The sequence below is a fragment of the Bufo gargarizans genome, chromosome 2 (assembly GCF_014858855.1).
Source record: "Bufo gargarizans isolate SCDJY-AF-19 chromosome 2, ASM1485885v1, whole genome shotgun sequence".
Classification (NCBI taxonomy): domain Eukaryota; kingdom Metazoa; phylum Chordata; class Amphibia; order Anura; family Bufonidae; genus Bufo; species Bufo gargarizans.
Genome location: NC_058081.1, coordinates 68,425,944 through 68,439,875, shown reverse-complemented (window position 1 = coordinate 68,439,875; position 13,932 = coordinate 68,425,944). Strand labels below are relative to the sequence as shown.

The window sequence follows — 13,932 nt, the reverse complement described above, 5'->3', positions numbered from 1 at the left end:
CGTCGTCACCTCTTCACTGTGTACCTTTTCCTGCACGCTGGCCCTGCTCATTACTATAATGCAGGCACTGACCTCACTGTATGTACTACACATACGTCGCTGATGGTCACTGTGAGTCACCGGAACTGAAACGAAAGCCATCTCCACGGTAAGGGGCAGGGCACATGCGCAGTACATTCAGCGAGGGTGATGTCTACAGCAGTGTTTCCCAACTAGTGTGCCTCCAGCTGTTGCAAAACTACAACTCCCAGCATGCCCGGACAGCCTTTGGTTGTGCAGGCATGCTGGGAGTTGTAGTTTTGCAACAGCTGGAGGCACACTGGTTGGGAAACACTGGTCTACAGTATATGTGAAGGAAAACTGCTTTGTCCAAAGACCAGGTGACATCAGAGGCTGGGGGCATCGGTGATGTTGCGGCTTTGTGTCTCATTTGCATAAAGGCATGATGTAAACAACGTTTGAGTGCTCACCCGCACCTTACCATCAGTTATACAGGTGAAATGTAGACCACTAATGCACAGCTCCACTATTCTACCAGCCTCCCTCTGTACCCCTTTATAAGCCTCATGGGGACGGTCGCTGTAAAACAAAATATGAGGTGTAAGCACTTACCTGGGGGAGTATACAGGGGGTGATTGATGTAGTAAGCCATCCAGGCCGTAAATCCCCAGTAATACATACAGTTCTGCAACACACAACCATGGAAGGGACATGTGAGACAAGCGCCACAAGACACTAAACGCACTGCAGTCCTGGCTCATTAACTCAAGGTATCGTCTGCATCCAGTTTTTATGTTCTTCCCATGTTCACACACAGGTATATTCCCATACATGAACGGAATGGATTCCAGGAATGTGCAAAGCTTAAAAGAATTGTAGGATATTAGAAAAACCCATGAGCTGTCTGGTATCGCTGCTCCGCCCTATTCAAGTGAATGCTGCAATACCGGAGAGAGCCGATGGGCAAGAGTAGCGCCACTGCAGGGGAAGGGGCGCAGATGACCTCTCTTTTTGATTTCATACAAACACTTTCAAAAGTTGACATTGAATCAGGACCATCAAACATTCTTTACTCTGCAAGCTTTAGAAAAACGTGGCTGCTTTCTTTGTGTATGGTATTGCCGCTCAGCTCTACTCCCTTCAATGGAGCTGAGTAGCGGTACCAGGCACAAACCATGGACAGGACAGGTGGCATCATTTCTGAAAGCAGCCACGATTTTAATTGTGGTCTCCAACAGAGATGACTAAGAGTCCACGGGTTGTGCATGGTTCTCCATTCAGTCCTCCAAGAAAAGGACTATGTTTAGTGAAAGTGGAGTCCGCATGACATGGACACATTCTGTATGGAATGCACTGTAACACCCCCATTCTTTTTTAAAATATGTTTTAAAGGGGTTGTCTGGACTACAGATATTGATGACCTATGCTCAGGATGGGTCATCAACATCAGATCACTGGGGGTTTGTCACCCGTCACAACCACCAATCAGCTGTTTTTGGCAGTCGTATAGACCTATAGTGTGTATGGAGCACAGCTCTATACTTGGTGCAGTGGCCATGCCAGGGTTTTGCCAGGGTAATGCAGCTCAGCTTCTGCACTGCAGTACACCGGTACCGGATACTACACAGTGTACAGAGCCTATTGGTTCCGTTCTGTACACTGTATAGTTTGCAGCGCAATGGCCAAAATGTATAAGAAACCCCTCCGATCTGATATGGATGGCTTATACTGAGGAAAAGTCATCAATATATGTAACTCAGAGAACTCCTTTAAACTCCAATTCAACAGGATTTACCTTGAAAATATTCCTGAGCGGCATGGTGCCATGAGAGAAGCGATGTACAAAGAGAGTTTCCAGGAGACGTTTAATATAGTGAAACGAATGACAGATACAGGCCAGGCTGCGGGAGACAAAAAAAAAAAATACACAGTACAGCATAGGTCTATACAGACATACATAATCAGCAATACAACGGGATCATAAACATGAGGAAGGTGCTTCGAAAAGAGAACTTTAGACTCTGCAGGTTTTTTTTTGCACCAGAATATTCTGTGCTCTGTAAAATGATTAGAAGTCTATTCATACTGTGTTTGCAGTGCACATCAGGGGCATGTGCCGGGAGCATTTCCTGACGTGTAACACTGTATAGCCATAGGCGCCCCTGTTTAAGAAAAAAAAGAAAAAAAACAATGTACGCATTTTCTTGCGAGGGGCCGCTGTATGGAAAAGTGCAGCAGACTGCACTATTCTATACAGTAAAAAAAAAAAGGTTTTACATACACGCCAGGAGCCTTCCCAATGCACATGTGAAAAAGACACTGTAAACAGTCTTCAAAGGTAAATAACTAAACCATCCAGCTATAATCTGGAGGTAAGTCACCAAAATATTCCTGTGACCAGGCGTGTTGCAGTGCTAAAGCAGCGCCACGATCCCTTCAGTCTCAGGACTGATGGGAGCCCCAGCAGACCGCCACCAGGCAGAGTGTTGTGACTATCACTTTGTGACGGAAACCATACTTTAGTTCCCCTGTCCACTGCAGACTGTCCCAGCCTATACAGCAAAGCTGACTAGTAAGCTGCTTATAGCCGCAAGTGTCCAAACTGGAATATTTCAAGATGTATTTATGCATAGCCATGCAAAAAATAAAATGAAAATGAAAGAAATATTTATAAGCAAAATCTAATTTAAATAATAATTTAAAGGCGTTCATCCGGGCCAACTCTATTAGATGGCCCTTTAAACTAACATGTAGAAGGAAGCACTTCAGTTGGATGCTCACCCTGACTCACATGAGTGGACTTCACAGGCTCTCTCTACTTCCTGCGATGTCCCGTCTTCTGGGCCGCTGCATTCGACAGGACGTCGTCACTGGCGTCACCATCGACTGCTGCTGGGAAGACTTTGGGGGCGGGGGCTTGCATTCCCGACGCATGCTCAGTACTATCATAGTACTGAGTGAGCGTCAGGGCCTCTGCAGTGAACTAGAGTTGTCACAACGCCAACATTTTCATTTGATACCATAAAAAAGTATTGCGATACTCGATACCATTCAATAAAAAAAAAAAAAGCTGCGTGTATTCAGTATTTTATTGAACGTCCGGCCCATAATAGAACAGTCCTATTCTATTTTTTGGGGGTATAAGGTGACAAAAAATAACAAATCATTAAGGTTTTTTTTTTTTTTTTTTAACTTTCTGTTACAGTGTTCACCGCATATGAGATTTTTAAATAGTTCAGACTTTTTCGGATGTGACGATACCTAATGCGTTTTATATTGTTTATATATTTTTATAAGTAAATTTGGAAAGGGGGTCATTTAAAATTGTAATATTTTGGCGTTTTTTACTTTTTAAATTTTTTTATTTAATAACTATTAGCCCCCTTAGAGGGATAGAACCTGGGATTTTTTAATCCCTTGTCCTATTCACCCTAATATTATTAGTGTGAATAGGATTTTACACTGTCCCTGCTGCCCTGGGCTTTGTGCACACAGCAGCAGGGAGCTTACCATGGGAGCCGTGGATGGCTATTTCACTGCTGGGGCTCCGATCGGAAATTAAACTACTTATCTGCCATCAATGAAGATAATTAACATTATTATAATACTGAGGAAGGGGGGCTGTTAACACTGCACCACCAATGCATACAATTAACCCTTAAATACAAATGTAGGCTGCGGGTGCCGGCTGTATCACACAGCCGGCATCCGGCCTCAGTGAGGGGTGGGCGGTGATCCCGCCAAACCGCGTCAATTGACCCCTCAGGTGCTGCACCTGAGAGTTAATTGACGGGGTTCAGCTGGATCCCTGTCATTGAGGCCGGATTCCGGCTGTGTGACATGGCTGGCAGCCGCAGCCTACATTTGTATTTAAAGGTTAATTATTTGCATTGGTGGTGCAGTGTTAAAAGCCTCCCTCTCCTAAGTAATATGATAATGTTAATTAATTTCATTGGTGGCAGCATCACAGCCCCCACCCCTCTCTTCTCATTGGTGACAGTGGCGACCGCATCACAGTGGGGAGGAAGGGACTCCCTCCTTCTCCACTGTGCCGGCTGATGAGAACATGGTGCACGCCGAGGCACTCTAACAGATAATAGGCTGCGCAGTAGGGGAGTCTAGTATCGAAAAATAGCAAATCCCGGTATCGTATTGATGCGGGTACAAAAGGATCACTTGGGTATGGAAAGTTCGATACCCAGTGCAACCCTACAGTGAACGGAGCGCCTCAGCTGACAGCTCAGTTCAATTCTGCAAGAAGCCTGACCTCTGGGCTCAGCAGTGTAATTGGCTGTGTGTATATGTAGATACACACACAGAAATATACATACATATATATATATATATATATATATATAGGCCTGTGACTCATTTTTTAGAAATAAAGCTAGGTGGTGAAGCAAACAGGAAGTCCTGGATGTCATTATTCCTTGTGAGCTGCTTTGATGCCCAGACTGGGGGCAAACAGGTATTGGGGTCACGAGTATGAATTGTGAGGGGTGTTGGGAGCACATCAAAATTAGATTTTGGGACCAGACAACTTTCTTTAATTTTTCGGCATCTGTTAAAGGTATTTTCGAGCAAAAAACTAATAAATTTTTGTAAAAGCAAGATCTAGAGAATGAGGTCAGTAATACTCACTGTACCACAGAATGTCGGCTTGTGATGAAGTCATATTTGGGGCCATAAATAAAAGGGACTCGGAAGTAGAAAAGCAAGTAGATGACCAGCGGCCCGGCGTACTCGGTGAGGAACACCTGGAGAGGGATCAAGCACAGTTCTCATTAGACTGTGTAATCGAGACCTCTAATGAAGGGCGATGCCCACGCACTACCATGTACACCATATAAACATCTCCTCAATGTGCTACATTTTTCCAAAGGGAAGAGGGGACAGCAAATCCACAACCCAGTGTAATGGGAGCTGGCACTTACAATTACACAGCCAGGCCCAGAGTGCAGACACTTGTGCTGCGGTATGTACTGCAATCAAGAGGATATTTGGCCTTGACTTTGATGTACAATGATGCAGGCCGGTCTGGCAGCACAAGAAACATTGGTATACCGCACTCATTACTCTGCCCGGCTGTGCCAGAACCAGTATAACTATCCATACATTTGTATCTGTAGGAAAATAGGCAGGTCTGTCCAGCGATGTATTATCTGCACGCTTCTCTCCATGCAGTGTGCATACATGACCTATTTGCATGCTACCCTCTGTACAGTTTGTATACATGTCATATCTGCACGTTTCCCCTGTACAGTGGGTATATATGTAAGGCTACTTTCACACTCGCGTTTTGGGTGGATCCGTCATGGATCTGCAAAATTGGATCAGTTACAATAATACAACCGCATGCATCCGTCATGAACAGATCCGTTTGTATCATCTGTAACGTCCCCATTGACTTACCGTTTAGCTCCGCTTCGTCAGGCGGACAGCAAAATGCTGCAGGCAGCGTTTTGGTGTCTGCCTTTCAGAGCGGCATGGTGACTGAATGGAGGCAAACTGATGCATTCTGAGCGGATTCTTTTCCATTCAGAATGCATTAGGGCAAAACTGATCCGTTTTGGACCGCTTGTGAGAGCCCTGAATGGATCTCACAAACGGAAAGCCAAACGCGAGTGTGAAAGTAGCCCAATATCTGCACGCTTCCCCCTGTACAGTGGGTACACAGGTAATATTCTGCACGCTTCCCCCCGTACAGCGGGTACACATGTAATATCCTGCACGCTTCCCCCCGTACAGCGGGTACACATGTAATATTCTGCATGCTTCCCCCCGTACAGCGGGTACACATGTAATATTCTGCACGCTTCCCCCCGTACAGCGGGTACACATGTAATATCTGCACACTTCCCCCTGTACAGTGGGTATACATGGGTGTAAAAAAAGGTAACAATTCTCATTAAAGATGTGCAAAATTTAACAACTGAAAAGCTATCAGTGAACCTATCAGTGAGCCGCTTTGCTCGGTTAATCTTTAGCCCTCATCTCTCAACTCCTGGTAGCTCACACACTCGTTTACGCTGATAGAGGTTAGATATGAGCCAGTGTTCATGAGCTGTTGGGAAGGTACAGACAGGGGTGCACCACCAATGAGGCAGCACCAGGTAGGGGCAAGAGAGGCAGCGGAATGGGCATGGGCAATGAGTGCTTTTATTGTGGTAAAGGGATTAGGTTAAGAAGTTGGCATGGGGGGGGAGGGGCAGTTTTAGTGTTCGCCTTAGGCAGCAGAAAGGCTAGGTGCACCCTTGGGTACAGATAAGAGCTACAGATCAAACCATCAGAGCAGCTCCCTGGCAGATTCACTGTGAAGCAGAAAGCAGATTCACTTTCAGTGTATCTGCAGACAGTGTTAGGCCTCATGCACACGACAGTATTTTTTCACTGTCCGCAAAAACGGGGTCCGTAGGTCCGTGACCCGTGACCGTTTTTCCGTCCGTGGGTCTTCCTTGATTTTTGGAGGATCCACGGACATGAAAAAAAAGTCGTTTTGGTGTCCGCCTGGCCGTGCGGAGCCAAACGGATCCTGTCCTGAATTACAATGCAAGTCAATGGGGACGGATCCGTTTGACGTTGACACAATATGGTGCCATTTCAAACGGATCCGTCCCCATTGACTTTCAATGTAAAGTCTGGAGTTCTTTTATACCATCGGATTGGAGTTTTCTCCAATCCGATGGTATATTTTAACTTGAAGCGTCCCCATCACCATGGGAACGCCTCTATGTTAGAATATACTGTCGGATATGAGCTACATCGTGAAACTCAGATCCGACAGTATATTCTAACACAGAGGCGTTCCCATGGTGATGGGGACGCTTCAGGTTAGAATATACAAAAAAAACTGTGTACATGACTGGCCCCTGCTGCCTGGTAGCAGGGGGCAGACCCCCCCCCCCCTGTTTTAACTCATTGGTGGCCAGTGGGCCCCCCCCCTCCCTCCCCTGTAGTTAACTCGTTGGTGGCCAGTGTGCGCCCCCCCCCCTCCCTCCCTCTATTGTAATAATAGCATTGGTGGCAGTGTGCGCCCCCCCCCCCCCCCCCCGCCCTCCCTCTATTGTAATAGCATTGGTGGCAGTGTGCACCCCCCCCCCTCTCCCTCTATTGTAATAATAGCATTGGTGGCAGTGCGCCCCCCCCCTCCCTCCCTCTATTGTAATAGCATTGGTGGCAGTGTGCGCCCCCCCCCATCATTGGATCATTGGTGGCAGCGGAGTAGAAGCATCATACTTACCTGGCTGCTGCGATCTCTGTGTCCGGCCGGGAGCTCCTCCTACTGGTAAGTGACAGGTCTGTGCGGCGCATTGCTGTCACTTACCAGTAGGAGGAGCTCCCGGCCGGACGCAGACATTGCAGCAGCCAGCAGGTAAGTATGAATCTTCTACTATTGCTAAGGCTAAGTAACCATGGCAACCAGGACTGCAGTAGCGTCCTCGTTGCCATGGTTACCGATCGGAGCCCCAGCGATTAAACTGGGACTCCGATCGGAACTCCGCTGCCACCAATGATCTGGGGGGGGGGGGAGGCCGCACACTGCCACCAATGTATTAAAAGAATAGAGGGAGGAAGGGGGGGGGGGCGCACACTGCCACCAATGTATTAAAACAATAGAGGGTGGAGGGGGGGGCGGACACTGCTACCAATGTTAATGCAATAGAGGGAGGGAGGGGGGGCCGCACACTGTGCCACCAATGCTATTATTACAATAGAGGGAGGGAGGGGGGGCGCACTGGCCACCAATGAAATTTAAACTGGGTAGGGAGGGGGGTCTGCCCCCTGCTGCCTGGCAGCCCGGATCTCTTACAGGGGGCTATGATAGCACAATTAACCCCTTCAGGTGCAGCACCTGAGGGGTTAATTGTACGGATCACGGCCCCCTGTAAGAGATCGGGTGCTGCCAGGCAGCAGTCATGTACACAGTTCGTTGTATATTCTAACTAGAAGCGTCCCCATCACCATGGGAACGCCTCTGTGTTAGAATATACTGTCGGATCTGAGTTTTCACGAAGTGAAAACTCAGCTATGAAAAAGCTTTTATGCAGACGGATCTTCGGATCCGTCTGTATGAAAGTAACCTACGGCCACGGATCACGGACACCAATCTTGTGTGCATCCGTGTTCTTTCACGGACCCATTGACTTGAATGGGTCCGTGAACCGTTGTCCGTCAAAAAAATAGGACAGGTCATATTTTTTTTGACGGACAGGATACACGGATCATGGTCTCGGCTGCAAAATGGAGCATTTTCCGATTTTTCCACGGACCCATTGAAAGTCAATGGGTCGGCGAAAAAAAACTGAAAACGGCACAACGGCCACGGATGCACACAACGGTCGTGTGCATGAAGCCTAAGGTGTAGAGAAAAAACTGCCTGAAAGAGCAAATGAAAAAATTATTTTTGCCCAAAATAAGCAGAATCCATATATATTTTTTAAATGCCCAAACGCTGTGCATACATAGCCTTTAACTCTAAAATTAGAGGACCTTTCACCTCTCCTGACATGTCTGTTTTTATAGCTTCATGCATTCCCCATGTAATAACAATTCTGGCGCAGCTATTCTTATGGCTCTATGTTGTGCCATTCCCTTATTATTTCTACTAGAAGTTATGAGTGAATTGCTAGCAGTCTGCAGTAAGGGTACAGAGGGGTGTTACCAGTTGGGGGAGGTGTACCTGCTCAGTCTTCCTCTAGCCAATCAGTGATGCCATTTTCAGACTGTGCAGGGACACCCCCCAAATTGGTTACCTCCTCTCTGTACCCTTACTGCAGACTGCTAGCAATTCATTCATAACTTCTAGTAGAAATAATAAAGGAATGGCACAACATAGAGCCATAAGAATAGATGTTCCTGAATTGTTATTACATGGGGAACGCATGAAGATATTAAAACAGGCATGTCAGGAGCGGTGACAGCTCCTCTTTAAGAAAGACAAAAATAAATAAAAAAATGTCATGATAAATTTACCCGTTAGTATTTAGTGTATAAGTGGATAAAAGTGGATCAAAGTTTACTGCAATGGTCTCCAGCCTGTGCCTCTCCAAGTATTGCAAAACTACTATGACCCAGGATGCTGGGCATGCCGAGAGCCATAGTGTGGAGACCATGGTTATAATGATAGCCACCACGCTGTATCCATTAATGGCATGTACTTACAGTGACCCAGCTGATCTGTGCTCCCAGGTCTCTGAAGTACAGGGTGGCCGTGGTCCCCACAGGTAGATTCTGCAGAATGTCCTCGTCTTTCAGCGACCTTCCCTCTGTGACACACAGCAAAAGAGCATTGATAAGGTGGTACAAGTGCAGCGCTCAGTGTTTATGCTTACAGATGTTCACGTTTTCAAGGAGGTAACAGAGGAGGGAATGTCATTTGACACCGTTCCTTTTGTTTTTAATAGGTTTTACACAGGACAGTAGGCAAATCAGTGATCTTTACCCAGTGTGCCAAAAAAAAAGAAAAAAGGAGATTTTTTGTATAACTTACCAGTTAAATCTCTTTCTCGCTCTTCCTTGGGGGACACAGACCTTGGGTATAGCTCAGCTCCCTAGGAGGCGTGACACTAAGTAAAACTGTTAAGCCCCTCCTCCATCAGCTATACCCTCAGCCTGGAGATAGAGGCTACCAGTTGCGTGTCCAAGTAGTGAAAGGATAACAACCAATAACGGAAACAACCAGCCAGCAACCCAACGGGGCGCCAGACCATAACCCTGTAACCAAACACAGAAGGGTGGGTGCTGTGTCCCCCAAGGAAGAGCGAGAAAGAGATTTAACTGGTAAGTTATACAAAAAATCTCCTTTTCTCGCCCATTTTCCTTGGGGGACACAGACCTTGGGACGTTCAAGAGCAGTCCAAGAAGGGAGGGACCACAAACCCAAGGCGGAACACCACCAGAGCATCAGGAAACCGCTGCCTGCAAAACCAGGCGGCCCAAAGCAGCATCCGCTGATGGATGCGTATGCACCCTATAGAACTTTGTGAAAGTGTGCAGAGAGGACCAAGTGGCTGCTTTGCACAACTGTTCAGCCGAGGCCCGATGCCTCAGCGCCCAGGAAGCTCCGACTGCTCTGGTGGAATGAGCAGTGACGCCGAAAGGCGGAGGTCTGCCCTTGGCTCGATAAGCCTCAGACACCGCCAGTTTAATGAAACGGGCAATAGCCACCTTGGAGACCGCCAACCCTCTGCGCAAACCCTCCGGAACCACAAACAGGGAGTCCGTGCGCCGAAAGGACCCGGTGACCTCCAAGTAAATCCTCAACGCCCTGACCACATCCAGACGGTGCAGTTCCCGTTCTCTGGGGTGGGAAGGAGAGGGACAGAGCGACGGAAGGACGATGTCCTCATTGATGTGAAAGGCAGAGACCACCTTTGGCAGGAAAGTCGGGGGACAGGCCGAAGCACAACCTTATCCTGGTGGAAGATCAGGAAAGGTTCGGAGCAAGAAAGAGCCGCTAACTCCGACACCCGTCGGAGAGACGTGACGGCCACAAGAAAGATGACCTTGCAGGACAGAAGGCGAAGGGAGACCTCCCGTAAAGGCTCGAAGGGGGCTGATTGGAGCGCCGAGAGCACCACATTCAGGTCCCAGGAAGGAACTGGAGGGCGGTACGGCGGAACAGAGTGAGCCACCCCTTGTAAGAAGGTCTTAATTGGCCCTAGAGGGGCCAGGGGACGCTGGAGAAGAATAGACAGCGCCGAAATCTGACCCTTCAGAGAACTGAGGCACAGCCCCAGGTCCAGACCCGACTGGAGGAAGGACAGGATTGTGGGAAGAGAAAACCGGAGAGGTGGGATGCTCCGGGACTCACAGAACCCCAGATAGGACCTCCAAACCCGATAGTAGATCCTAGAGGATACGGGCTTACGAGCCCGGATCATGGTGCGGACTACGTCCGCGGAGAAACCCCGTCGCGTTAAGACGGCGGTCTCAATAGCCACGCCGTCAAACGTAGCGAGCCTAAATGCTCGTGGAAGATCGGTCCCTGAGAGAGAAGGTCTTCCCTGGAGGGCAGTGGCCACGGTGCGTCTGCCAACAGCAACATTAGGTCGGCGTACCAAGACCGGCGGGGCCAATCCGGGGCGATTAGAATCGCGGGGACGCCCTCTGCCGCGATCCTCCGAAGAACCCGTGGCAGGAGGGGAAAAGGAGGAAAGACGTACAGAAGGGAGAATTCGCGCCACGGAAGGACGAGCGCGTCGGCGCCGTATGCCTTCGGGTCCCGTGCCCTGGCCAGGTATAGGGGGACCTTGTGGTTGAATTTGGAGGCCATGAGGTCCACGTCGGGGCGACCCCAGCGAAGACAAAGGGCTTCGAACACCTCTGGGTGCAGGGACCATTCTCCCGGGTCGATGGTGGACCGGCTGAGGAAATCCGCCGCCCAGTTGTCCACCCCCGGGATGTAAATCGCAGATAAGGCCGGCACGTGCGTCTCCGCCCAGAGGAGAATGAGGGTCACCTCTTGCATCGCTGCCTCCCTGATGGTTTATGTATGCCACAGCCGTGGCATTGTCCGATTGGATCCGAACAGGGTGGCCCCTCAGCAGATGGGTCCAGTGTCTGAGGGACAGAAGAATCGCCCTCAGTTCCAGAATATTGATTGGAAGTCTGGACTCCGATAGAGACCAAACGCCCTGGACGGACCGGGGAGGGAAAACCCCCCCCCCCCCACCCCCGTAAGCTGGCATCTGTGGTAATCACCAGCCAGTTCAGTGGAAGGAAGGACTTCCCCCTTAGAGGGATATGCAACCACCAGCCGAGGGAAGACCGAGCCAGGGGAGGCAGAAGAAAGGTCCTGTCCAGACTCCTCGGTGATTTGTCCCAGGCCGACAGAATTGCCCTCTGAAAGGTGCGGGATAGGAATTGTGCGAACGGCACCGCTTCGAAACAGGCAACCATCTTTCCCAACAACCGCATGCTGGATCTGAGGGAAGGGCGGTGATGACGGAGGAGACTGCGAACCGACCCGCGAAGGGCCAGACGCTTGTCCGACGGAAGGCGGACCTCCGCCAACTCTGTATCCAGGAGCATCCCCAGGAAGATCAGCCGTCTGGAGGGGGTAAGGGAAGATTTGGGGTGGTTGATAATCCAACCGAACCGCGTCAGGGTCTCCAGAGTAAGTTCCACAATGCGGGATGTCTGAGAGAAGGAGGGTGCCTTGACCAGGATGTCGTCCAAGTATGGGAGAAGAAAAACACTTCTTGAACGTAGAAGGGCCAAGACAGGGGCCAGGACCTTGGTGAACACTCGAGGAGCCGTCACCAGACCAAAGGGAAGGGCGACGAATTGGAAGTGATCGTCCCCCACCGCGAAGTGCAGGAAGCGGTGATGACATGGAGCAACCGGAACGTGGAGGTATGCATCCTGAATGTCGATTGAGGCCATGAAATCCCCTCTTTCCAGGGAGGCCACTGCGGACCTGAGAGACTCCATCCGGAATCTCTGCAGTCGGAGAAAACGGTTCAGGCGTTTTAGGTCCAAGATCGGACGCACTGAGCCTTCCTTCTTGGGAACCACAAAGAGGTTCGAGTAGAACCCCCTGAACCTTTCCGTCGGAGGCACGGGGGCGACGACACCCTTGTCCATTAGAGAGTGAATGGCCGCGAAGAAGGCGGCCACTCGTACGGGATCTCGCGGAGGACGGGATCGGAAGAAACGGTCTGGCGGAATGGACGCAAATTCGATTTTGTATCCGCAAGATACAATCTCGAGCGCCCATGCGTCTGAGATGTGGGCCCGCCATACGTTCCTGAATAGGAGAAGGCGGCCCCCCACCCGGGTGGGTGGGGGCGCACCTTCAGGCAGAGGGCTGCTGGCCTGTGGGAGCCCGTGCAGGCTGGGACTTGCGCCAGGTAGGTTGCGTCCGAAAAAACGGCTTCTTGCGTCTATCCTGGGCTGGGCCAGAGGAAGAAGAACTGGCCGCGGGTCTAGACCCGGTGGGCATGCGAAAGGACCGAAAACGGGACGAACCAGCGCGACCACGGGGGGCGCCCATTGGCCTGGACTGGGGGAGGTGAGTACTCTTCCCACCCGTGGCCTCTGATATAAGTTCGTCCAGACGGGTTCCGAACAGGCGGGAACCCGTGAATGGTAGGCCGGCCAAAGAGCGTTTGGAAGCGGCGTCCGCCGCCCAAACCTTCAGCCAGAGTTCCCTCCTGACAGAAACTGCCAGGGCAGAGGAACGGGCAATGAGGGCACCCGCATCAAGGGAGGCCTCACAGACGAATTTTCCGGCCTGAACAATTAGTTGGGCTAAGGAACGGAGGTCCTGAACAGGGACGACCGACCCTAACTCCCGTTCCAGTTGCAAACCCCATTCAGAGACCGCTTTGCCAACCCAGGCGGAGGCAAAGACCGGTCTAAGGGCCGAACCAGAGGCAGTAAATATGGCCTTGGAGAGGGATTCCGTACGACGGTCCTCAACAGACTGGAGGGAAGATCCGTCCTGTACAGGAATAGTAGTGCTTTTGGACAGGCGAGCCACGGGAGGACCAACCTTAGGCGGGGATGTCCACGTGGTCACAGAATCCGCTGGAAAGGGATAACAAATGTCCAGCTTTTTGGGTGTAATAAAGCGGACGTTAGGCCGAGTCCAAGCCTTGGATACCACAGAAGAAAAATCAGCGTGTATGGGAAAAACCTTGGAGGCCTGTTTGGGGCGGAGAAAGGACACGCCGGCCTGTTCAGAGCTGGGGGGGTCATCGTGTAGCTGAAAGGTATCACGGATGCTAGTGACAAGATGCCCCACCGCGGACGCCAATTTGGACGGAAGCTCTGAGTCCATGTCCACCTCCGAATCCGCCAGTTCTCCCTCAGAAAGCGTATCCCTTTGAGAGGATAGACTTGACTGAGCTCGCACGCATGGCGGAGAGAGCGAAGCATCTGGAGAAGATGTGCGCTCAACCCTTGAACGTTTCTGAGTATGCCGGG

General features: G+C 50.2%; 1 protein-coding gene across 4 annotated transcripts in view; it reads right to left on the bottom strand.

Annotated features, from left to right (window-relative positions):
• Window positions 1-13,932, bottom strand: part of LOC122927358 (very-long-chain enoyl-CoA reductase) — a 50,445-nt gene that overhangs the window by 14,985 nt on the left and 21,528 nt on the right. For all 4 annotated transcript variants that reach the window (XM_044279131.1, XM_044279133.1, XM_044279130.1 and 1 more), the window contains 4 exons: window positions 9,163-9,266; window positions 4,642-4,757; window positions 1,796-1,901; window positions 613-685 (listed from right to left, as the gene is read on the bottom strand). In XM_044279131.1, the coding sequence (XP_044135066.1) occupies window positions 613-685; window positions 1,796-1,901; window positions 4,642-4,757; window positions 9,163-9,266 (399 nt within the window). The remainder of the gene's footprint in view (window positions 1-612; window positions 686-1,795; window positions 1,902-4,641; window positions 4,758-9,162; window positions 9,267-13,932) is intronic.